The 26,434-nt window shown below is 39.3% G+C and overlaps 2 protein-coding genes across 6 annotated transcripts; both read left to right on the top strand.

Annotated features, from left to right (window-relative positions):
• Nucleotides 1–7,360: 7,360 nt before the first annotated feature.
• On the top strand, nucleotides 7,361–24,466 carry LOC120559969 (GRAM domain-containing protein 2B). Of its 5 annotated transcripts, none has more exons than XM_039802034.1 (14): nucleotides 7,361–7,553; nucleotides 10,499–10,615; nucleotides 10,874–10,961; nucleotides 12,282–12,351; nucleotides 13,077–13,180; nucleotides 14,216–14,311; nucleotides 14,546–14,671; nucleotides 15,468–15,557; nucleotides 16,174–16,285; nucleotides 18,497–18,676; nucleotides 19,331–19,406; nucleotides 19,663–19,767; nucleotides 20,319–20,400; nucleotides 22,850–24,466. In XM_039802034.1, the coding sequence occupies exons 1-14, from the start codon at nucleotides 7,474–7,476 to the stop codon at nucleotides 22,889–22,891; spliced, it is 1,368 nt and encodes a 455-aa protein (XP_039657968.1). In that variant the 5' UTR covers nucleotides 7,361–7,473; the 3' UTR covers nucleotides 22,892–24,466. The 5 variants fall into 5 exon arrangements, with proteins under 5 accessions (XP_039657968.1, XP_039657970.1, XP_039657969.1 ...); XM_039802036.1 differs by having other exon boundaries at nucleotides 7,362–7,553; nucleotides 14,546–14,617; nucleotides 22,850–24,465; XM_039802035.1 differs by having other exon boundaries at nucleotides 7,363–7,553; nucleotides 18,497–18,637; nucleotides 22,850–24,465.
• A 545-nt stretch (nucleotides 24,467–25,011) lies between these two features.
• On the top strand, nucleotides 25,012–26,305 carry LOC120561261 (testis-expressed protein 43-like). Its single transcript, XM_039804299.1, has 4 exons — nucleotides 25,012–25,046; nucleotides 25,481–25,589; nucleotides 25,757–25,923; nucleotides 26,094–26,305. The coding sequence occupies exons 1-4, from the start codon at nucleotides 25,012–25,014 to the stop codon at nucleotides 26,137–26,139; spliced, it is 357 nt and encodes a 118-aa protein (XP_039660233.1). The 3' UTR covers nucleotides 26,140–26,305.
• Nucleotides 26,306–26,434: the final 129 nt, after the last annotated feature.

Here is a 26,434-nt window from a genome sequence, read left to right as displayed (position 1 = left end):
GGCTATGCACAAAGTGACTCAACATTCATTTTAGTGATCTCCGATTTACGCCATTACCACCTACGGAAGTATGATCTTACTGTATTTACGGTTCTTTTTGCCAGCAGCTTTAGATGGGTTTCTATATCGCCCGCTTCCAGCCCCGGGGCCAGTATGACCGTAGTAGGCCTACTGTAGCCGGGCCGCTGGCTTCACATATCGCAGTATAGAGCTCCCAATAACCAGAACTGGCTTCTCAGCGGTGTATCGCTGAGTAGGGAGAACCTGTTAGAGAGGCGTAAGACGCCCGGTTTAGAGCGACCTTCATCATGTGCACTCCCTGGTCTAGATCTAACGCTACGCTTCCCTCGGACAGTCACCTACTCGCCCGGCTGCTCGGGTCTGCCGGGGACAGCTAGCAGAAGCTACAGAAGCTACAGTATGTTGGCCCGCAATTAACTACATGGTGCTGGCTAGCTACGGAAGCATACGATTCTGATTCCATGGTGCGGAGCCGTGACTCAAAATCACTAAGCCTTGCCTCCAAAACAGCTAATATACTACATTTATTACATGTATCGTTATCACTAAAGGAGGCAGGGGAATAGCTAAACATTTGACACACAGAGCAAGAGAGAGCAGGAGAGGGAGAGGAATTAGCCATTGCTAATGGCTAAGCTAAAGTAGCTAACAGTGTTTTAACAATTGTAAATTCAGCGAGTCAGTCGCTGTAAGTGAAGCTAAGTATAAGTGCTTGAGTAAAACAATTGTAATTCAAATGCAATCCAGGCAAATAGCTGCTAATTTAAACAGTGGAGCAGAGTTCAGTAAGTTTTTGCCGGAGCAGCAAACTAGCGTTTGTAACACGGGAACACCGGAAGTGACACAATACGCTCACCTTACACGTCGGCACGTCCACGTTTCACCTTTAGATTAAAGCATCTGTTGTCGATATATTCCAACTTTAGAACAGGGGTCTTCAACGTCTTTTAGGCCAGGGACCCCTAGGCTGAAAGAGAGATCGAGTAGGGACCCCCTACCGCATATACTGTATACAATTAAGTTGCATATTAAACTAGGCAATATGAATGAAATAAACATGGATATTATTCATGCATCATGTTTCAATGTTAAACATTTATCTGGAAGGCACAGTGACTCCTTAAGCTTAACTGTATGGCTACCATAAGCTTATCTTCAATGTGTAAACAATTTTCTTTTTACAAATAGGCCAATTGATCTTTTCTATTAAAATTTTCCATTCATATTCATTTATATTTTCAGACTTATTTTAATTTTTGAAATAAGAAACTTTCAAAAATATATATTTTTTTTACATAATTCGGCGGGCCCCCCCTGCAGTCACTCTGAGGACCCCCTTGGGGTCCCGAACCCCCTGTTGAAGATCTCTGCTTAAGAACATTGTCAACTGAACCCTGCTTTGTGTCACTTTGTTCTCTGAGCTCGCCACAGCTTTCAGAATGAAGATGGCCAAGCCAGTAGATACCAACCACACAATAACAATAGTGATCGGACTGTTGCCCACAGCCTCCCTCCTAAAATTTTGGAGGGCTCCATTTAAAATGACTTTGACATGTAACAAAATGTTTGCAGTGAAAGCACAAACCACAGTCATTGACCAGAGTACCTGATAAGATATTTGGAGCAGTAAGAGGAGGAAGAGGGTTCACTGAAATGTCTACAGTACAGTATATGACTGTCGTGAAACCAAACAAACAGAGTCAATGTACAGACAGTTTTATGATGTTTATTTTACAGGGGTCGAGAATGGCCCCTCCAGTATATATTAAAGGGAAAAAAAGAAGTGGAGCACAGACACACAGAATATTCCCAAACAATGTAACATGGACTCCTGACTGCTCAGAAAAGCTGTGTTAAAGTGTCAGCCAGTGATTCTGTCGCTGCGATGGAGAACTTCAGCGCAGACGACTCGATTCGATTTAAAAGGAAGAGCATGATGTCCAAACCTGCCCGCGCTCCGGCCAACACAACCGCAAATCATCGGTAAGAAAACACAAAGCGTTTACTTGCAAAATGAGACATATCTGTTTAAATTTATTTTCCTAAATTGTGTATTTTTGGCTCGATGGTGTTTTAAGCCCCCAATGTCTCTTTCCAGGCAGCACTGTGACCGTTGACTTCAAGGCACCTAACCCTAACCCTAACCCTAACCCTAACCCTAACCCTAACCATTGCCTAATCCTAGTGCTGGAGATGGTTGTTGTTGGGAGATGTTGGGGGCTTAAAACACAGATAAACATATTTTTTATGGATGCATTTAGGGAATATCACACTGGTGTTGGGTTGTTTTGATAAGATATCTCAATTCTTTTCATAAATAGGTTTGTTCACTCAAGATAATGCCAATAAAACTGTTGCTGATGTATTCATTTAAAGAATGGCTTTTATCTTATTTTGCAAATGAACTCTTCACATAATTTTTTTTTGGCAATCCCTTTTCTGAAAAAACAACAACTGAAAGTCTCCATTTTGGATGTTTAGTGTTTGGCACAACACTTCCAGAAATTCCCTGTCAAGTTTCTTTAGGTGGAGCTGTCTTCTTTCCATCCATGCTAAATACTTGCTTCTTCTTCTTCTGTTACCTTTAAACAAGTGTTTTCTTTCTGGAAATTAATTTTTTTTTAAAGTGAGATTGGTCTCACGATTGAAGACTAGAGCATGTCTTTCCAACAGCAGAAGTTCTTTTTTAAGAGAGTTATACAGCGTAAGCATGTTACTGCAAGAGAGTGTTGCAGAGTGTGTTGTTTGTAACCTTCCGTCAATTCAGCATTACATGCATATCATTATCAGAGTCAACAAAAAGTTATCAGAATCGAAACAGCAGGACTTCAGATATCGTCCTTCTTCCTGTCAATAACTAACGCCTGCATTACCCACAGTGCAACAGTTCGGTCAAAGGTTTTGTTGGTGTTGTAGTAGCAGCTAATGTAGCCTGTTCCTGTAGCTAATTCAACCTGCTGCCAAAAAAGAAATAAATTCAGTAGAAAGCGTCTATTAAAGTCTTTCCACAGAAGCGATTGCAGAAACATCTGTCCTGTTAGAGCAGAGCTCCCAAACTTCTTCTCACAGGCTGCCCTTCTGCAGTTAAAAGTATTGAATGAATTTCCAATATTGTCTGAAATTACATAAAGGGGGTACTAGGGATGTAATATTGCATTTCCATTTCCAACTTGAGGAACATATTTTTTTCAAGCAGATATCCTGTCAGACAAACAGTACTGACAGCAAATCCTGAGCTGCAGTTCATCCAGTTTGTGTTTGTGTTTCAAAGGTCTCTGTTTACACACCACCACAGCATGCAGGAGACGCAGCACTGTTCCCTGCCTCACTGTATGTCACTACATCTATCTATAAATTGCAGGAACGTCTGTCTGTCTGTGTGTATGTGGGTGTTATGCGCATATCTTTCGAACCGTTAGTCCGATGGATTTCAAACTTGACATGTGTCTTGCTACGGGCACGAGTAAGTTTAGTGCTAAGTTTGACGTTGTTTGGATAAGACATGCAAAATATATTGTTAAATATATAGGTAAAAGAAGCACACATTGGCTTTTGCCACTCTAGCACTCCCCCTCTTCTCACTGAGTGAGCAGTGAGCAGGACCAGAGACAGAGAGCAGCGGAGCTTTGGCAGCTAAAATTTGACATACACCTTAGGCCCACAAAAATGTGCAAAGTAGCACTACGTTAATGATCAAACGACACAAGACGTCTCTCTCTCTCTCTCTCTCTGCGCACACGCACGCACACACACACACACACACACACACACACACACACACACACACACAAACGGTCCGGTTCTTGTGGTTGATGAACGCAGATGTGCTGATTAGCTCTCATAACGGGCCAGATGCGATATTACTATGGCCACGCCAAGACCTGCCCTTCAATAGCATTTATTGGCCAGGCGTCCATGCTTACACAAGGTAACATAACCCCATTTGTTCAGGTCCTATCCCCTGACCAATTGGCTATCCTAACCTTAACCACTCAAGGTCCAATGCCTAACCCCAATTAATCGAACTGCCTCGTAGGGCGGGTCTTGGCGTGGCCATAGTGGGAGTAATTTTGCGTCGATGATGCTAATGTCTGATTACTCCACATTGTCATTGTGATATTTTGTGATTACATTCTGAATCTGCTGTGTTCTCTGTCAGGTAAATATAATAGTACAATGTCTTCCTCTGATGTAGATGTGGCCTACACTGTAAGTCAGTAGTAGGCTATACAGTGGAGTTGCATTGTGGTTTGGGGTCCTTCTGTAAGTCATTTTGGGGTACAATTTGGTTTTGAAGAATTCTACAAGCAGCAATACCACAGGCCAAGCAATCGGCCCGTTCCAAACAGGCACATTTTCAATGGGCACTGCACTAGTCTTAATATAAACCAACACAAGCAACTTAAGTAAATTACATTTCAACTTTATTTCCAGAGTAGATTATCCTGGTGTAGCATTTGGAATTTCAAGGAAAAACATAATATAAACACCAATGGGATATTACTGTAAGTACTACAACAAGATATTCATTAGTATTCATGTAATCAGACTTTGGAGCACAGATTAATAGTCTGCAAAGTACTAAATGAATGAATCCTGAATTTTCCCTCTGGGGCTTAAACAAGGTTTGTCTTATCTTCATTTATGTAACTTTTGGTTTGTGTTGATTCTAGAGGCTGCTTTGGACAAAAGCGGTAGTGTTTTTACCACACCTCTGTAATAAACTGTATTGCCCACTGTATATTACTTGCTAATTATTACTTGTAATGCTAATTATGAGTTAGCATTACCGGGAGGTCATATAGTTGCAATGAATGTTTTGCTCGGAAAGAAAATCATTATTTACAATAAAAGAATGAGTTATAGATGCATCGTTGCAGTTCAAGTGTTGCATGTAACTTAGCCTACTTTGGATGTCTCGTGAGCTAAACCGGGTATCACTGTCACTGTGTTACATGCCAAAGCATTAAGAGATTGTTGTAGCAACCAACGTAGTAATAACTTAGATTCATATATCGCAATTCATGAAACCCACGGACGCTTTACACATGTAACGTGACAGGGGGACAAGGGAAAAGAAAATAGTAGGCCAACACAAACACGGAGTAAAAGGAATAAAACGTCTGTGCTAAATGGATGGGGGACGTAATTTAATGTCGGCTACTGACGTACAACCACATCGGGCAATCTCAAGTTATTTTACAATCCCGTCATTGTCTCCATCTGTTAGATAAAAGCACACTTTTCTGGTGTTCAGCCAAAATCTGTGACCCATCAGAATGTGTTACTGTAGCGCCATGTACCTGCCGCAAATCATTCTGTGACTTTATGGGAAAAATCGGACCTGGGCAGATGCCTTACTAAAAATGGTTACACTTTACTTGAAGGTATCTACATAAGAATGACATGACACTGTCATGAACGTGTCATTATAAACAAGTCATAAACGTTTATGACATAATGCTTCTTTTAGTAAGTGTCATTCTGTTTTTGTCATGACAAGTTATGGTTAGGGTTAGGGTTCATGTGTCATGACTGTGTCATGTCATTACGTCACACGTAATCACATTATGTAGATACCTTAAAGTGTTACCCTAAAAACTATATAAAAATAGCATTATTTTCACTGTTAGTCTCGTTTGCTGTTACAGGTCATTTAAGACCATTGCATGAAAAAATGACAGAGCTTCAGAAACATTAAAAAGTTACATATAGTCACTATAAATAAAAATGAAAAACTGCAACATGTGCAGAATGAAAATAAAATATTCGCTTTGAAACAATAAAGGAAATGAGAAACCTGAAAAAAAGATGAATCAGGAAAGTTGAAAGTGAACAAATAGATTTGACAAAAAACTTAACACTGTTTGTGTGTGTGTGTGTGGTGTGTGTGTGTGTGTGTGTGTGTGTGTGTGTGTGTGTGTGTGTGTGCGTGTGTGTCTGTGTGTGCGTGCCAGTTTGTAGAGAAATTGACCCGGCGACAAAACAAATATTTGATAAAAGAAAGTGATCTGTCAGTAACACAGATCAAGTTGTATCTGGTTGAGGGTTCAGGCTTGGTCTAAAGGTGAAGGTTAAATTTAGATTTAGGATCGACGAATAGTTTTCAAAAGCTGCACACAGTGACTGTTCCCAAACTGTTGCTTAACAAGAAATAATGCAGCACAGTTTCCCAGTGCCTCCAGTGTTTATGCTAAGCTATAGGCTAACCACTTTCTGACTCCAGCTCTGTACTGAAAGCACAGACATGAGATTTCTAGATTTTCCCATTTCACTCTCAGAAAGAAAGGGATTTCCCAAAATGTTGAACTATTCCTTCAAGGTTAGACTTATGTGACTTAAGACTTAAGGTGTGTGTGTGTGTGTGTGTGTGTGTGTGTGTGTGTGTGTGTGTGTGTGTGTGTGTGTGTGTGTGTGTGTGTGTGCGTGTCTCATATACATGTATTTCTGTATATCCTAAAGGGACAGATAGAGCACGAGAACACTGACAGAAACTTCATAACATGTTTGTTGACTGTCATTGTGGCCCATGACCCTCAGCTGATATCACACACACACACACACACACACACACACACACACACACACACACACACACAAAAAAAAACAAACAAAAAAAACTTTGATTCATTTTTAGGCCTTTAGTTTTTTTCACACACACAGAAGCATGTATTACAGTATAAACTTACCAGAAATTACTTACAGTGTCAAATATAATATCTGATGTTGGCAAGGCAAAATGAAATCACCAGATTCTCCCTGCAACACAAACTCTATGCTCATCGTATTCTTTACCATGAAGAAAGCATTGGTTGCCTGGACTGCTGTCAGTGTAAAGTGATGCAACATGTATTCTATCTACCTGACCTCTTGTCCTGCATTACACCAGTCTAAACAGTAAAAATAATTACACAATAAAACGTTTATGATAACAAAGGGAACAGATCAGATGTCATCCTGTTTGTGCAGGTAGAAAAGAGAAGAATATTTGTTCCTATGTAAACTGAGCCAGAAAGAGCTGCTTGGGAAACCACCGTACCATGTTGCCATTGACACCGAATATCTCATATTGTTCTATTGTGTACATTTTATGTGACAGAAGAAAAGAAAATATTAAGATTTTAAACTGTACAGTAATGTAGAAGAGAGCAAAAAACTTTGCTCTAAAATGTCACTGATCAAAGGTTTAATGCTCTCACACACACACACACACACACACACACACACACACACACACACACACACACACCCCACCCCCTCCTGCCGTCTGATTGGCTGTGACATGTGAAACCAGGAGGCCCAGCAGACACTCCCACAGGCAGGTGAGGTAGTGGAGGATCAGGCTGCAGGGTCAGTTCACCTCTCCGTGTTCAGGACAGACAGACAGACAGACAGGCAGACAGGACAGACGGGTGTTTGGTCTGTGTAAAAGTTTAAAAGGTGTTGAGCGGGATGACAGAACAGTGTGTGAACCAGCAGGAAGACGCCAGGAGGCGTAACCGAGGAACTGCAAAGCATGAGGACAGAGATCTGTGAGTTTGTGAATGCAAACAGTCAAAGGGAAGATATAAAGCAATATATTGGTAATAATAATACTTGTTGTTGTTGTTGTTGTTGTTGTTGTTGTTGTAGCCTAATAGTAGTTATTGCATGCTGGCATCAGTTGTACAATGAGTTGAAGTAGTAGTTGTTATAGCAGTAATAGTACCTCTATGAGTGCTGGAACAACTAGTCAGTTAATCAATTGGTTTATTGAGAAGGAACTAAAAATGTTTTTCTGGGTTGAGTTTCTCAAATGGGCTGCTTTTTTTTCTTTCTTATCAAAGATAATAATCCTGCTCTGTGTTTACATTCTGTTGACAATTAACAGAAATAAGTTAGAGAAATGTCAAAGATATGCTTGAGGTCATTTAGAAACAGAGTCTCCTCCGTTATAGAGTTTGTCCACAAGAGAGCACTGACAGGTTGATTTTGTGACAAAGTCACACTCAATATATTCTTCAAGAATCAAATTTAAAGAACTGTTATCAGAATTGTTTGCATGATTGTCTAAAGTTGGGACTTACAACTCTGTGCTGCATGGCTTGTGTGTTCAGGTGCATGATATCACCATTTTACTAACCTGTAACTGCATCTTTTAACAATTTATCACGATCAACATGATGATTTTCGATTTTTTTAATGCCTTATTGATTATTTATTGGCTGTGTTTTGTTGCTTCGTATTGTTTGGATGTACTGAAAAGTGGATATCGTTGCTGTATTATTGTACTAATGTCTTGCTGCTTCCTGTTGCTCTGCATGTTCAGTTCAGTTTATTTACAAAACAGTTAAAATACAAGTACAATCACGAAACCTAATGGAGATGTGTGAAATGGGACACCCTGATAAGCTATCTGAAGCTTGAGAATAGGGGCCCAGACACGAAGCAGATACAGTAGTATTTCAAATGTGTCTTAATGAACACGTTGTCTAGATTTGAAAAGTTTGTGTGTTAAAGGTGCTCTAAGCAATGTTGGGTGACGGCACTTCTTGTTGACGTTCAGTATTTTCAAACAAAACGAGGCTAGCTCGCCCCTATCTCCTCCTGATCCCGTCCCCTCTCCCTCCCTTCCGTGCTTCCGTGCACTAAACCCCTGAACCCCCACCCCCAAATCCTTCTTGTCGGTTATTGGCTGGAACGCTAGAAGACGCTGGAAGACTTGCTAACAAGACTTGTTATGTTTGGTGGTGCAGGTTGGCACAATTTGTTTTTGTTGGCGTTTGTGGAGCCTGGGCTGTCTACAGAGACCGTGTTTTTTTACAGTGTGTTCAGGGGACAGGCAGCTCGCGGATAGTGAGGAGATGTTTGCTGTATGTGACAAAAAATGTTGTAGCCTAAAAAACGCGTGACATCGCTTAGAGCACCTTTAAACAGTAACATTTACAACCTACAAAACACCTGAGACTAAACAAAGACCCTAAGAACTAACCCTAATAACTATGAAATGATCCCAAGACATTTATTCCAACAGTCTAAACATTGATTAAGGTACAAGAAATAGAGACATATGGCAGGTGGAAATAACAGTCAAATTTAAACTGGTTTCAGAATAGAAAAACTAGTTTAGAAGTCCCAAGCTGTTTAGGGTATTCAAGCTTTAACATATTTTAGTAGTAACTGCTAAAACATAATATTATCTGGCAAAAACATGGCTTCTGTCTTGAGAATGCTTCATTTGTTCCTGATAATAGCCAGCTGGCGAACTCTGGCACATTTACAGAAATGCTGCCACAGAAATTTAAAGGAACACGCCGACTTATTGGGAATTTAGCTTATTCACCGTAACCCCAAGAGTTAGAAAAGTTCATACATACCGTTCTCATCTCCATGCGTACTGTAACGCTGCCTGATGCCCCCAGCGGCAGCAGCCCATCACAGAACATGCAGGTGAATGGTTCCAGAAATCCTATTGCTGCGAGACAAAAGTGACAAAATAACGCCAACATGCTCCCATTTACATATTGTGATTTGTAGAGTCACAGCGTGAACAAAAAACAACGTAACATGAGACACAGCCATCTTCTATCTGTAAACAAACCGGGAACTATATTCTCAGACAGGCTTGCTGCAAAGCAAATCATTCCGCCCAAGTATTATATGTTTCCGCCTGAGAATATAGTTCCCGGTTTGTTTAGGGTTAGAAGATGGCTGTGTCTCATGTTACATTGTTTTTTGTACACGCTGTGACTCTACAAATCACAACATGTAAATCGGAACATGTTGACGTTATTTTGTCACTTATTCGGAGCAGTAGGATTACTGGAACCATTCACCTGCAGGATCTGTGATGGGCTGATGCTGCTGAAGACGTCAGGCAGCCTTACAACACACACAGAGATGAGAAGGGTATGTATCGACTCGTCTAACTCTGGGGGTTACGGTGAATAAGCTAAATTCCCAATAAGTCGGTGTGTTCCTTTAATGTGCGTTGTCCTTACAAATAAATAAATGGATGAAAATAAATTGTTGGATTTTTTAACTCTCAAACATCGATGTTAGTATTAGGCTCACTCTAATCAGGAACCTGATATCTAGAATTGGTATTACCGTATGTCTTGATACAGTTTCTCCAGACCCAGTGAAGTCATTTATATACAGTCTGGGTTGCAGTAGATCTCTTAAATATCAAAAACAAAACATGCTGACTGGTGTGAAATAACATGGACTTAAAAAGATACAGTTGAGTTTCTATGACTTTTATTTAGTCAGATATGTTGTTAAATGGATTTAAACCCAGACTAAAGTGTACATTTATTCCACCATAACCTACTCTCTCTCTCTCTCTCTCTCTCTCTCTCTCTCTCTCTCTCTCTCTCTCTCTCTCTCTCTCTCTCTCTGTAGCTGCTCCTGCTGGCTGCCTGTTGCTGCTAAATCAAATATCTTGGATGTTTTTTGTTGTTGTGTTGTCTGAATGTTGTTTTCTTGCTGTCTGCAGTTCCGATGTAGACAACATGGAGGAGCGTCAGAGATTTGAGAGGATGGTCAACGAGCAGCAGGCCAATGATCCTGAGCAACAGGAGCTGTCAGGCAGGAGGAAACCAGCTTTAGTCAGGTAAACCGCAGTGTAACTGTTCTTTGTTTCAATTCATTATAATGTCGGTTGTTGATTTAATTTATGTAATTTTACTTGGTGACCTTAAATAAACTTTGTTATATAAATGTATTAGAGTACAAAGGGTCACAGAGCAGCAGACAGTAATATAAGCTATAATATTATGATATAACTCCACTGTGTGTGTGTGTGTGTGTGTGTGTGTGTGTGTGTGTGTGTGTGTGTGTGTGTGCGTGTGTGGTTTCGGTTTGTCTGCAGATCAAAGACCTTCGACCACTCTCTGCTGACTCAGGTCCAGCCAGAATTAGACTCCAAGATAGAGAGGAAGAAGTCTCACTATAGCCAGGTAAGCGTTCATTACGTCAACTCTGATAAATATTTTATAACACCTATAAACATTACAGCACGGGGACAAATCTCAGACAGTGAGTGATATCACATATCATTTGACCCTTTACTTTGGTTAATGTTAACGCAACTGATGATCAAATCCTACATTGCGTTGAATAGCGTCACATTTTTAACTAATATATCAAAGCAAATCAAAATCAAAAGAACTTTATTTTTCTCATGAGGGAACTTCATATGTGGTCAGGCACATTCAGACACAACATACAACAATACATAGTCAAAACTAATCATATCCGAGAATAAATAAATACTTAAAAATACAAAAAACTAAAAACCAGGATAGGAGTAGCATAGCAGCATGAATCCTCCCCAGTTGACTACTTACATGAAGACAATTCTTTTTTGTATCACAAGTTTTCTGAAATTTGATGTTGAAATATGCAAATGAGGCACTGTCTACTTAAACATGCTCTAATTTGCATAAATATCCAGAACAGATATGTAAACATTGGATAAAGCCAGGTTAAAAATTCTTGTTTTGTTTTATTAGAGTCAAAGGTTGTAAAAAATATTTTGGATATCTCTTTTTATCACTCCATAAATCAGAAAACACTGTCAACAGCCATAAAATCTTTGAATTTTCTCCATGTTTTTAGGAACAAAATGTTGTATAAATTACGCTACGGATGCAAAAAAGTCCTCTGTAGAAACCTTCAGAATATACAGTAGATAGGAGTGAAACTGGAGAGTTTGGTATGTAAGTGCTACTGAAGTGCAGATTTCTGGCTCAGAGTAAACAAAGCCTTTAAAGATATGGATTGTAAAATTCCATACAATTTTATTGGAAATAACAATTTACAGATACAATATCTAATCAAATCCTTAGCATACCATACCTTGTATCATATACCCTATATATATATACCCTTAGAATACATCTACAGACACAAATAGACAATGTTAAGTAAAGTAAATGTATTTTGGATTTTTCTTTCCACTAGAAAACGAAATCTAAAAATTTTCCAGAGCAAAATGATGAAAAACAATGTTTTGGGGTTATTTTCTAATGCCACAAAATGTCAAATTAAATATCGACTGCTTGAGTCCAGGAAAAAAATTGGGCATTTAAAACCCCAATATATGCAAAGACTGAATAATTTCTGCTCTCACAATACAATCAATATTTACATTGTTTAGCAATGTGCAAACTTCACTGTGCATTATGGATTGTGTGTGTGTGTGTGTGTGCGTGCGTGCGTGTGTGCGTGCCTGCGTGTGTGCCTGCGTGTGTGCGTGCATGTGTGTTGTGTTTCAGCTTTCGAAGGGCAACTGCCAGTACCATAAAATATTTAAGGAGATCAGCAAAGAGGAACAGCTGAGACAGAGTAAGTCTTTAATGATCACAACTTTCCGCTCCACCTTAAATACTGGATGAGGATTAGATCATAGCCGAACATTTTATATCTGCATATCTGAGATTTTTGGTCAACACTAGGTGATGATTTAAAGGATAAGTTAACTATCTTAAAACAATACTGACATAGATAGCAACAATTTGCCGGTGATAAATCAGGTGGAAAGCTTCCAAAGTTGCAGTTTTTTAAGTACTAAATTCCCGCTTTGTGTCACTGTCCCTCAGCACGGAAACACTGTGGAAGCACAAAGAGAGATACTAAAAACACTGTTACTTTGGAATATGTTCACTTGATTTGTCTAATAGCTTTAGCTCAACTTTATTATGTATTTTTTGCATGGACATTTACTGAAATTGCTTTGGAAAGGGATCTCGTCACAGCCAGTATGAACATGACGAATAATCACAGTGTGATTACATGTTAGCTGTTGGCATGAAAGTATGGTTTTAAGATATCCTTTTATGCTTATAACAGAATTACAGGACTAAATGTAATAAAAAGTGAAAGTAAATCATTTAAGTTAATTTAACCTGTTTGAATAACTTTTTTTAAAATCTTTTTAATATACAAATGTGTCTTTTTTCAGATCCCAACACTTTTTGTTGTTGTTTCTATCTTTTTCCCCCACTAAACTATCATTTAAAAAAAATAAAGTGTTCCCTTCAGTAAGCTGAATTTCTTCACCTGTTTGTCAGGTTACACCTGTGCTCTGCAGAAAGACATCCTCTACCAGGGACGAATGTTTGTCTCTGACCACTGGATCTGTTTCCACTCCAAGGTGTTTGGCAAAGACATAAAGGTACAGTGAACTGAGATTACTGTTTCTCTTAAGTACTGTCTTCTTTATGTCGAAAATGCAGTTTTCCATACTTAAGGTCAGTTTGTGGTGAACACAGTGCTTTGTGCTAGAGCTTGTTGCAAGGAATAGTCAGCTGTTACACAAACTCCTGGGCAGTTAAGTGCTTGAGCTTCGTTTTTTTTTTTTCCTCATAGTGTTTTAAAACTTTCTTGTGGCAGCAATAGAGGCAGTGATGTTTCCTGTTTACTATACGGGGACTCTCACACCGCCTCAAAACGAGCTTAACAAGTCTGATCGCCGGTTACATGATTGGCCACTGCAGAGTGACGTTGTGTTTCTCCAAAAGTTAAATCTGTCTCAACTTTTCACAGCAAGCAGCTACGTTTTTTTTATACGTAGCCTACTACGCTGTAGCCTCGTTCAAAATGAAGGAGAATAAAAAAGGAGAACCACCTGCCTAACCGGCCTAAGTCATTATTTTGAGAAAGTTTCTTATTAGAATGACTTATGACATATAATGACTATAATGACAGGATCTTTTTTTCATCCACTACATTTTAAATCCACTGCACTCCTGAGGTTATTGCACCAAAAAATGCCTTTTGTTAAAGTCAGCAGTAATTTCAGCACCACTGTTAAATAGACAGCTCCTCTGCTTTTAGGCGCTGATACTTGACATTTCAGCACTTTGTCAGAGCGCTATCCTTTGTTCTGATAGCTTTCTCTTTGACCTCTCTACCTTCCCAATATAAAAGCCTAAAAGAGAGTCTTGGCCAACATGGAAGCACAGTTTACATAATTTATAGCAACTGTTATGTTTGAAAGAGATGTTATAGGAAATAGCATTTCCCTGCTTTCAGTCTCTGTTCATACTGTGAAACTAAATCATCTCACAGGATTCCATTTCTTTGACTCATGAGGTTTCAATGACAGTGTCACCACTACTTCCCACAGGATGAGTGCTTCTGTAGCAACAGCATGTAAAAAGTAGTCCCTGCTGGGCTGACTGTTCATCACGCTGTTTGTCCGTCCCAGATCGCCATCCCAGTGATGTCCGTCACGCACATCAAGAAAACCAAAACTGCCATCCTGCTGCCAAACGCTCTGGTGATCGCCACCGCTAATGACAGGGTGAGAAGGAATACTCGTAGTCTCACCTCAGCATCATTTTACTGCTCACACATGAATTCCTCCTTTCACATCTAAAGTATTTTGTCCAACATAACAACACAACAAACCAGCAGGGATTATCTAATGATCTGTGTGTTTGTGTCTGCTTTTAACAGGTCCAATAGTTTTGGTCAGTCAACACTGTCAGTTTCAAATATTTGTCACACAGTAAAACGTTTGTGTTTTCTGTTGCAGTATGTTTTTGTGTCCTTCATGTCCAGAGACAACACCTACAAGTTCTTGATGTCCATCTGTCTTCACCTGGAGGTACAGACTGCCCACACGCAGTCATATCTTTTTCTGTTAGACAGTTGTTGCCAGGTAGAAACCAACAAAATGCAATTAAATACACTATTTTCATGTTTTTTATTGATTTTAAAATACATTTCTGTGACATTTTTTGTGTTGTCAAACACAAACATGTAAACTCAGAGATACATGATGAAATCAGAATCACATGAGCTTTTCTTAGTTTTTAAAAAAGTATTTTTTGAAGAATTCAAGAACTTATTGTCATTATGCACGCACAACGAAATAGCAATTGCATTAGCCTCAACTGGTGTATTGTATGAAGGACTTTACACATGTTTACAAAGAATATAATAATGAGGTATAACACAATAACGATAAAATACATCTACAAGTGTGCAAAACATCAGCAGCAGTAGGAAGAGTCCAGTAAATGTGCAGTTTGAATGTCATTTTCAAACATTCAAGAGAAAAAATAAAAATCCTAAACCTGACAATGGTCAGAAACCACAGACATTTGATTGGGCAAACCTAGTCTCGCTTTGCCAGAACTTCCTCCACAGCGCTATGGAGGAGGGTCTGACTAGTCCACACAGCATTCCGGGATGAAAAACGTGCTCTGGTTTATTGGCATTTCTTTAAACCAATCACAATTGTCTTGGGCGGTGCTTGTCTCGGGAAGGAACTTGTTTTGGTGGAACGTGTGTATGAGCAATGTGAAATTTACTGTTTGTGGTTTGGAATATCACTGCAGATCTGAAAGTCAAATTGCAACGACTTAATATGTTTGTGATATCAACCATTTCATTTTTAAATGAAAACATACTCTATTGTATAACAGAATACATCTGATTGTTCATGTGTACAGGAGAAGAGTCCGTGCAGCAGCCCCGTCCCCTCCTCAGCAAAGAACAGCTTCAGGGGTCAGAGGTCACCTCAGTCGCCTCACTTCCCTCTGGTAAGTCCAACACAAACACAACAGTGTGCAGCACCAGCTACAACATGATGGATGTAGTAGTACTTTGTAGTACTGATATATATATATATAAAAATGGAGGAAGTTATGGAAACACTCACATAGTAGCTGAGACAAAGGTGACAAAATAAAAACAAAGAGGAGCAGTGGTTTGTTTTCAACGAAGCTAAGAAGAATGTTTATATTTTTCTCGAGCAGTCCACTCAGTTTACAGGAGGTGAATTGTTATGGGAACTGTAGTTGTAAAATGCTAACCAAATACTTGATTTATGAAGGAATGTATGTTAAAATATGGACCTAAAACTGCATTTCAGAAACACACCCTCTGTGGGAAAATCCATTGCAAGAACTGCAAACTATTCATACTCCATATAGTTATATTTGTTTTAGACAACCAACGAAACTGTATCCAAGGATAATTGGATGGCATTCATTGAATGCTCAGCTTTTCTTTTCTTTTTTTAGACATTCACATATCTATTTATCCCTCCTGCTGACATATGTAAGAGGACTGAGAATTGTTTTTCTGGTGCTCAATAAGTGACTCACCCACTAGGCGACATGTTGTGTGTGTTTGTGTTTCCGTGGATTTCTGCAGAGTTTTCCAGGGGATTTCTGTGATCTGGACGTAGCAGTGAGTAAGAAGAGGCAGGAGATGGAGGAGAGCAGCAGCTCGGACTCCCAGACCCCCGACTACGACAAGATAGCAGGTATCTCTAACCGACCAATCAGCAGCAGCGTAGCAGTCACATATTATATCTCCTATTTTTGAGGATCCACAAATATGACTCGTGAAACTCCTCTCTCGCTGTGAACAGCTTTTACTAAATTAACAAACAGCAGCAGAAACAGGGGTTCAGACATCTGTTGCTTCAGATGCTGCTTAATCTTCCCGTCTTTATTCTTTATTTTATTCAGTTTTCTTCCTTTCTTCCTTCAGTATTTCACTTCCATCTCTCCCTGTATCCTCCCTCCACTGATTGTGCTCACATGAGAAACATACAGTGCTGTCCAGTTTCAAAGTTTCACTCTGTGAATGGGCTGTTGACGACATCGCACATGGAACCAAATCACAAATGCGAGTTAGTGTGGAACCTTTCATTTCTTTTTTGATCAAAGGGAACGTTATCAGTGGCTGTAGGCCAAGATGCTTTTGGACACAGCAGGATGGACCTACAACCAATCAGCGCAATGAAACGTGACGTAGCGCTGAGCAGCCGCGGACGAATGTCTTTTTTATTGCAGTAGGAGTAGTGCTTCTTATTTCATTGTAAAGAATGAGTTCTAGTTGCTGCACAGTGGAGACTGAAGTTCACAAGAAGCTGTAGAATTCTCTCTGACCAGACTGAGTCTCTGACCAGAGTTTTACACGCGGTTACAGAAAGCAACAGAATAGCAAAAGCTGAGAAGACATTCAACTCACAAGTCTGTCTGAGCAGATTTGCATAGGCTCAATACTGTCTGCTCCAACTAATCAAAAGGTGTGAATCTCTTTTGGGCCAACCTGGGCAAAAGGTCTCACTCAGTGATCAAGGTGAAATGCTTCCTCTAACACTAAGCCAGAGAAAAGGCAGATAGACTTTAAATCAGTATACACTAAAGGTAGTTGATTAGGTAAAATAGTTCAAGTACAGTCGAAATATCACACAGAAGAGTAGGAGTTTGATCAGTGAACAGGAAAGAGAATATTAGGATAAGAATAAACTAAAACTCTTAGGTCATCATTTTCTTCTACACTGTACAATGATAATGAAGGCTTTCTATCTTTATCTTCAGTAGACTCGACTACTGTAACTGTCTTTACAGGTCTCCCTAAAAAATCAATTAGACAGCCGCAGGAGATTCAGAACGCTGCTGCTCGAGTCCTCGCTAAGACCAAGAAAGTGGATCACATCGCTCCAGTTCTGAGGTCTTCAGCCTGGCTTCCCGTCTCTGAACGAATGGATTTCAAAACACTACTGTTGGTTTATGAAGCACTGAACAGTTTAGAGCCAAAAATTCATTTCTGATCTGCTGCTACATTATGAACCATCCAGACCTCTCAGGTCATCGGGACAGGTCTGCTTTCTGTATAAACTTGGAGAAGCAGCGTTCTCAGTTCTATTAAATCAAGGCTGAAGACTTGTTTTTGATGCTACCTTATTCTCAATTTCTTACACTGCACCGAAAATGTTATTCTTGTATTTCATACCTGTCTTATTCTATTTTTATATTCAGTAACACTTTACTTGAAGGTATCTACATAAGAGTGACATGACACAGTCATGACACATGAACCCTAACCCTAACCCTAACCCTAACTCTAACCATAACTTGTCATGACAAAAACCGAATGACACTTACTAAAAGAAGCGTTATGTCATAAACGTTTACGACTTGTTTATAATGTTTATGACACGTTCATGACAGTGTCATGTCACTCTTATGTAGATACCTTCAAGTAAAGTGTAACCTTATATTCTCTTTAACAAATTATTTAATTATTTAAATTGCCGTGTTGTTGAAATGTGCTATATAAATAAAGCTGTCTTGCCTATCTTCTATCTATCTGCCATAGCATATAAAACATGAGCTCGCAGATTTGTCTGGTTCCCAGGCAAACTATTTTTTTAGATTTTTTCCCCCCTGCTTTTTATTTCATTCATCGCTGCCGTAGGCATTGAGGATCATTCATTACACCTGAGACAAGCTCAAGTGAAGACATGAAGCATAGAGGAATGTAATGTGGCACCTGGACACGACCCACTGTTTAACAATGGGGAGGAAACAGAAAAAAAGAAGGCCATGGGGTCTTATTACGCTGTGGAGTTAATGTACCAGCAAAACCTAAACAAAGCCAGAGTCATGCTCAAAGACATAGGCAGGTTTCCCAGTGACAAGTTTTCCCATTCACACTGCTGCCTGTCTCTCCAATGCTGCAGAGTTCCCCGTTCCTCAGTTCCTGGATGTGTTGAAGCACAAAGACAGTGCGGCCTCAACTGATCATCCAGACCAAAAAGTGAAGACCCAGCAGCAGAACCAGCAGAGCTCAGAAAAAAAGCAACACGACACACGCCACGCTGGTACGAATGCTGTCCTGTCTGCAGTACCTGCACGAGACCGTATGATATGTCTGTAATCCTCCAACTTTATATAACTCCGCGCTGCAACGATTAGACAGAAAAATATTCGCAAACTATTTTGATAATCTGTTAATAGAGTAAATTTTCATGAACAAAACAGGACATTAAAAGACGTTCCCTTGGACTTTGAGAAACTGGGAGTGACTATTTTCCCTTCACAATGTTTTTACATTTTATTGACCAAACGATTGAGAAAATTATCCGCAGATTAATCGAGAATGAAAAAAATTGTTAGCTGCATCACTTAACTAGAAGTTTTTATCTAACATTCCTCCAAAATGTCCTGATCTGACAGTCCAGGCATCATTATTTTGAGATGATAAAGTTAATTTCCCTCCCTGATGACTCTTTTGTTGTTATTAAGATAAGAGATAGAACTATTTATCCCGAGGGAAGTTGTTGTTGCTGCACAAAGTAGGAAAAACTGCAAATAAAACAAACTATAAACAATACAGATTATCAATTAGGTGAAAAAACAAAGGTACACAATGCCTTCAAATGTATCGTAATTGTTGACAAATGACAATCCGATTTTTTCTTCTTCAAAATCAACAAAGGACCAATGACGTTTATGTTAATCTTCGATCAATTAAAACATGTATGTCAGTTGAACAAATTTTTTTCTGTTGTCAGGCTCAGGGTTGGTGATTGACAGCCGGACTCGGAAACCAGTTTCTCTCAACACTCTGCTGTTCATCTACCTGTTACTGTGAGTCCAAGATTCATCCTATTCATTCATCTGTCCACTTGTTCATCCAACTGTGTAATTATTCAGCCATTCATTCATGAAATTATTCAATTAAACATTTTGCAAATTCGGGCTCCATTTGTTTTTTTTAACTATTTTTACTCGTTCACTCACTCTCTCACTTATCTAAAGTTACCTAAAGTTTCTTTTTATCTGTCCAGCAATCCTTTCTCCATTGATTGATTGTGTGTGTGTGTGTGTGTGTGTGTTTCCTCAGAGTGTGTGTCCTGGTCTTGTCTTCCTGTTACCTGGCCTTTAAGATCATCTCTTTGGAGCAGAGACTGACGACGCTCGGCTCCGTTGCCGAGTTCACCCACCACGAGTGAGTTCACAACCAAAAAGTCCTGGAAAACATGAGATTATACAAACTGAATTGAAAGAGTTTGAGAAAATATAATTTATGTTCCTACTTGTTGATACTCCTTAATTACCTGTTAGTCTGTTAGCTTGAAAAATAGCTGGAAATGTAGGAGAAATGTATGTAATGTAAGTGTCACAGCAGCAAAGGAAACAGTAGGAATATATGCCTAGAGTATATAATTAACCTTACAAACAAATAGGTTACTATATACATCATGATGTCACGCTAGCATCTGGGAAATGGTGTTAGTTAAAGACAGCTTAAAAACAGAAATATTAAATAAACAAAAATATAAGGTTGTTATTTTTTAAGTACAGTCTTATCTAAACATATGAAGTGAGCCACAGTACATACTGTTGAGAAAGAGGCTGTGGTTACACTTTTCTAAATGCGACTTTTGGGATCACATACACAATGTTATAAATCAGATCCTGGTTACTGTAAAGTATAACATGATATGATTTTGCTCTTTATCTTTATTATTTAATTAATTTTATATTTATTTTCCCCAGAAACGGCTTTCTGCGGGGAAGTGACGTTAACACAGAGCTTTTCTCTGAACTACTGACCATCAACCTGATGAAGCTGGAGAAGGTCAGTCAGTCCATCTTTCTGTGTCCTCCAGGTTAAATTTAAGAGAAAAATTCCTGAATTTGTTCCCATTAACGTCAGTAAATTCTAACAAATCGTGTTGATAATTTATATTTCCAAACATCAACAGTTAAAGCTTAATTGCGTAACTTTTTGATATTAATAAACGTCTGTTACGTTCAAGTCGTTGCCAAATGAGTTGCTACAAAGCTAATTAAGACTATCAGCTCCACACAACTCTCTCTGGATTTCTCAGTATGGCTATGTTCAGAAGATTGTGTCGTCCGGTGACTTTCCCGCACAGAAGCTCGAGTGAAAATAACTACCTCTTCTGAAGAGTCCATCATGTTTTTTTAATCCTCCGTGTGCTCCTTGACTACTAGCAACTGTGTGCGCCATCACGTAAGGCTTGTGATGGCCCATTGGGCAAATGGGCTTCTGACAGCCCATTTGTTGTCATTACTTAGTGTTCCTCATGGGGGTGACAGAAACTATGCACTATAGCTTTAACTGGGAAGACATTTGGGGATTTGTGGGAGTATATTTTAAACCAATAGGCTTTTTGATCAGCTTATAAAAAAGCTCGGAAGACTGTGAATAAGATTAAAATATCTTCTGAATTCATTCAGCTGAATACGGGAATAAAATTCATGGATTTTACCATAGTCCCATTGATTTTTTTTTATTTGTGTACATAGTAATTTTTTCATATGAAAATATCATCAAAAAGTTGAGGGAAAAAATCAATTAATGATGAATGTTTGAGGCCCTAACTATCCAATTCTTGCACAATGGTTTAAGCTGATGCAGTTAAAGTGTGGCTAAATTTGGCCACAAAAAGACTTTAAACTCAACTACTACAAATTTGACAGCGGGTAAACTTGTGGTAGGGATGTTTTCCCCTTATCGACATGTGACACCACACTTGGTGTCAGAAACAGAAACAATGCTAGCTTGCAGCTTGCAGCTTGCATCTGTTGCTGTTAATCAAACATTTATAGTCAGTGATCTGTTCATAGAGAAGCGTCAATGTTATGTGTAAGAAGAGCTCGTCCTCGGTCATCAATCATTCTCTTCTCGGTGTGTCTGACCTACATTAAAATTTCAGGCTGACAGTCATCTCTTTACAAACAAACAAACAGCAGCAGCAGCAGCAGCTGACAGACATGTTTAAAATTGTGTTAATAAAGTGCAGTATCATCAGCAAAAGGGGATCCAGACTCAAAATTGGATCAGATTGTAACTGACTCGTCCACTTTGAAATCCACTGAACCTGGTTGCAAATATTATAGGCTATATTGAAAAATAGGAGTCTAATCAGTTGGAAATGTGATTATTTATATGTATTTAGAGGACTCAAATGCAGACAGACACCATACGACAAGTAGGTAGGATGAAAGGAAATGTATTAGGGGAAAGGGTGAGGAACAGGCTTACCAGCTGGCAACATGGGATTAGCATTAGCCAGGATAGCCATTGTTAGCAATACCATGTACCAAATGTTTTTTGTGCATATTAACAGCGTAACAACATGTCCACTGATAGAAGTTGGACAGTAATAATATTAATAATAATAATAATAATAATTCATTACATTTATATAACGCTTTATCATAGACACTCAAAGCGCTTCAGGGGGAGGACTACTCTCTAACACCACCAATATGTAGCACCCAGCTGGGTGATGCACGGCCGCCTTACAACGCTCACCACACATCAGTACTGTGTGTATGACTTATTTAGCGAGACACAAATAAGATAGTAGTGCTAATAACTGTATGTTACAAGAGTTGTCACTACTGTTGATGCATGGGGCATCCATGTTGGATTTTGAGCTCAGGGTACTGCGTAGTTGTCCGAGTTCCGAGTTCGGAAATCCGAGATCAGGGGGCGTATTTCCAACTTTGACCATGGAAAATCTGACTTCTGAGTACAAATGGAACGTACTATTAGATTCATATTTGGGGTCAGATGGCTAGGAAGCAAAGAGCATTATTTACAACCTGTCCGGGAGCAGGTTGAGATGGGTAATTAGGGAATGGGCAACAGGTGATCAGGCAGATGTAGGACTCAGGAGACTGGTGGGAAAGTCTGAGGACATATGGTGGATGGATGGTGAATGACAAGTCATCAGCAGGGTCACACGGAATCTGCGGACGCAGAATTCTGCAGTGTTTTCCGCACATTTCCTGCAGATTTTAAACGGATTAAAAAAATAAAATAAAACTAGAAAATAGAATAGTTAACACATCTCTACCCCAAGCAGAAAATACAGTTTGCTATATTCTGCAGATTTTCATTCTGTATAAAAAACAACTAAAAACTATTTTTTTTTTTAAAAGAAGAAACAAAATCCCAGATTCTTTTTGGGTCTGGTCATCAGATATATTTATTCGCATTTAATTTCATGTAATGAAGCAACAGTAAAAATAACACACATCTGTTCTTTCAGGTGCAGAAGAACCTGCAGAGACTGCTGGACGAAGCTGCCTGAATGTACTGGAAACCAGTATATTGTGCTGTAAACAGTTCTGTACATATACTGTAAATATGTTGATTACTATGGTAGATAAACAGGCAATACTGAGATGTATTAACACATTAAGACAAAGGGCTTGAAAATGATGATACGCACAAACACTTTATATTCTGTTGAAGGGTCCAGTGTTTCACCTGTAAACCAGGTCCAGCAGTGATGTCACAGCGTAGCCTACTGACACACCATGGCATATACACTTCTACATCCCTGAGGAAGTTGAACCACTGGTCAGCAACAGCACATAACTACCAGCTGCCGTTACAGACCAATCTGATTAACTTTTCATTGGCTGAAACATAATACAATAGTATTACAATAGCACTGCATCTGCGTGATGTACATCTGACGAAATGTAGTAGAAATAGCAGTATTAAAGGCTCTGACATTTGAAGTAATCCGTTTTGGAAGGCAGAAACAGTACTTTAAATCTGTTTCTCAGTGGAACAAAACCAATGTTCAGCTCATGTTGCTGTATTTATTTTTAAATACAATACAAAAAAAATACTGTTTTTCGGTCACGTTGAACTCACTTCTGTTTACAGTATTGCAAATCTGAAGGGATCAACGTGGTGTTCTAAGGTCTGGATTTATCTTTTGACTTTTGCCCAGTTTCATGGCTGACATATTTCTCTCCACATGATTCCATTTAAGACTAAAAACCAGTGCAGGACTTCAACCCTCTTCATAACCCTTAACTGGGTTTTCCTCATGTTTGTCTCATGCTGTCTTCAAGCTGTACTTCCTTTCTAAAATTAAAATGAAAACAGCATAAAACCTACAATGCAATTGAGGAGGACTTTAGCTGCTACCTCTGCCTTGATGGGGACTCTAATAGTCCTTATCTTTCACATTTACGTGAACATAAGACACAGGTTTATACATTGCGTCCATGTCCCTGCTGAGCACAACACAAGCTGGTCAGTGGTCCAGCAGGTCAAACCACCTTGTAGTTTTTCACATTGTTGCTTCACTGTGAGCATCGTGGTCCTTTAATCTTCTACATTTCCCCGCCTGCATTGTTTGGTTGTGCGTTGTATTCCTATTTTTGCAAGATGTATTGTAGTCATTCATTCTGAATAAAATCCCTGATGCATTCAGAAAGTGCATTCAACAATTTTACTACAGCTTCCAGTGCTTCCCCCATATTGTTACTGACAGTAAATGATATATGACAGCAACCATAATTAAACTTAGTATGTGTATTATTTTGATGTTTTGTGCAGACGTTTTCATTTGTAGAGAAATGAGACAATCTCAGCAGCATGTACAGCCGCCTGCCGCAGCGTCATTCTTTTATTTGACCACCGGATGGCACAGTAAAGAAGTTTCAATTCTTACACAGAACGTTTCTACTGGGTAAATTAACTGTACGTTTTGATGCATCAACTGGAAAATGTACATGCAGCTGTAACTGTGCGTAAACATCATGAAGCTGACTGTTACAGAGATACGAATGACTGTAATTGCATTCTTTAAATATAGAAACTATACACCGATTTTTCTCTGTTGGATAAAGTTATATTTTTGCTGTAATGTTTCTGCATTTTTTTGTTTCTCTCAGTTATATTGTATACGCCACATTCTCTGTTAAGGTGCTGTCAGTTGTCGACCTGTCATTTACCTATTGTTGTTTTTATGCTGCGTTCAGGTCACATGGGAGTTAGTTAACCCCAGTTTGTGCCTTCTGGGTTTTTCAAACATTGAAATCCTTTTTTAAGGGCTAATCATGTGCAGTAGAATTTGAATTACACCTAAGTCAGTCAGTTGTTGTTTAGATTATTTTTTGGGCATTTCGGGCCTTTATTTTGTAAGACAGCTGAAGATATGCAAATGGAGAGAGAAAGGGGAATGACACGCAGCAAAGGGACACAGGTCAGAGCCGAACCTGCGGCCTCTGCGCTGAGGAGTAAACCTCTATATATGGGCGCGCTCTACTAGGTGAGCTACCCGGGCGCCCAAACATTCAGTTAAAACCATCACTTCACTGATTCATTCCCAAAGTCTCCTCTTGTAATCCTACCCTCTACCCACCATGCACTGGGAGGTTTCTAAGGCGACTCTGGCAGTCAACAAACATGGCTGATGCTGCAGGGAGCTCTCACCAACACGAGTGAGTAATGATTTTTATACTGAACACTGAACTGTGCTCAGCAGAAACATATAGCAAATTTGACCTTTCCTAAATATTAATGTGACAGTTTCTAAAATTGAGAGCACAAACACACTGAGGTACAGTGAGAACTTACGTTATGATACGTTTGAGCGATCTAATGTTCTTGTTAATTTGGATGAACAGATAATAACACCTGTCCTTACTTTGGAGAAAAGAAAATGTATGTATCACTTTCCACATACGGTAGTTTTGGTCCTCATTTCATTTCCCCAGCTGCTGACAAACTTAAACTTTGCTTAGTTTAATAAGATAATAAGGTTAATAAGAAATAATATCTGAAACCCAAGCCTGAAGTTAGAGGAGATAAAAGACATGATAAGACATTTGCTGGAAACCTGAATAGTAAACTATCTTCTCATGTTCACTCGGAGGCGACCCTGCTCCCACATCCCAACATTCTCAGCCCGACATCCCATGATCCCCAAACTGTATGTGATGCCATGGAAACAGGACATGAAGAACCAGAGGATCCTGATGAAGGTAGGTACCAGTGAAGGAAACAGCAGCTCATTGCAAACTGTTCAGTCACATACATTGGGCTTAATTTACAAACTGCGTACAAAGAAATTGGTGCCTAAACCGTGCGTAAGTGCGTTTTACGCAAAAAGGATTGTGTGTGTGTGTGTGTGTGTGTGTGTGTGTGTCAGAACGCAGTTCTGGCAGAGATCCCCGTGGTTCCTCTTGAGGAGTCCTTGTGTTTTTGTGGTCGGGAGCGTCTCTGCCACAGTCAGGACTCCAGCTCCTCATCATCCTCCTCCTCTGCTCCTCTCAGTCGGACAGGACTGACAGCTCATCACTCCTCCCACTTCTCCAGGTAAAACACACCAGAGACTGATGCTGTGTTCGGGTCACGTAAGGGGAAAAAAACAACACAAGTTTTGTACACTTTGTAGGCTAACAATTTTTGATGGTTTTCTGAATGTTGTGACACGAAACAAATCAGTCATGACAAAAATGACATCACATCTTTTAACTCTCCCGCAGATACAACAGCTCTGTGGTGACAACCAGGCGGCTTTACCAAACCTGACGACAGATCACTAAGTGATATTGTAAAACACTGTAAAAGTTTCTAATTATTCAAGTGGCACAGTTTATTTATAATTTCATTATAACATCATCAAACAAATGTATCTCAAAAGTACCTTGGTAAAATAACTGTAAACCGGTGACATCTTGATGATGATATGGTGCTTCCACCTCACAAGATCTATTTTTAACTTTTAAATTTAATAAAGCTAAACTGGTTAAATTGGTCAAATGGGTTCCTGTCATTCTGTCTTTGTATTTATTGTTCAGTGTTTGGCTTCAGCATCAAGCACTTT

This window comes from Perca fluviatilis, chromosome 6 (assembly GCF_010015445.1).
Source record: "Perca fluviatilis chromosome 6, GENO_Pfluv_1.0, whole genome shotgun sequence".
In the NCBI taxonomy this organism is placed as follows: domain Eukaryota; kingdom Metazoa; phylum Chordata; class Actinopteri; order Perciformes; family Percidae; genus Perca; species Perca fluviatilis.
This window is presented reverse-complemented; position numbering and strand designations above follow the sequence as displayed.

Coding starts and splice junctions, on each gene's coding strand:
- LOC120561261 (XM_039804299.1), top strand. CDS start 25,012: ATGGCTGATGCTGCAGGGAGCTCTCACCAACACGA. Junction 25,047..25,480: donor GGGAGCTCTCACCAACACGA/GTGAGTAATGAT, acceptor GTTCACTCGGAG/GCGACCCTGCTCCCACATCC. Junction 25,924..26,093: donor CACTCCTCCCACTTCTCCAG/GTAAAACACACC, acceptor ACTCTCCCGCAG/ATACAACAGCTCTGTGGTGA.
- LOC120559969 (XM_039802034.1), top strand. CDS start 7,474: ATGACAGAACAGTGTGTGAACCAGCAGGAAGACGCCAGGAGGCGTAAC. Junction 14,312..14,545: donor TCGCCACCGCTAATGACAGG/GTGAGAAGGAAT, acceptor TTTCTGTTGCAG/TATGTTTTTGTGTCCTTCAT. Junction 20,401..22,849: donor ACCTGATGAAGCTGGAGAAG/GTCAGTCAGTCC, acceptor CTGTTCTTTCAG/GTGCAGAAGAACCTGCAGAG.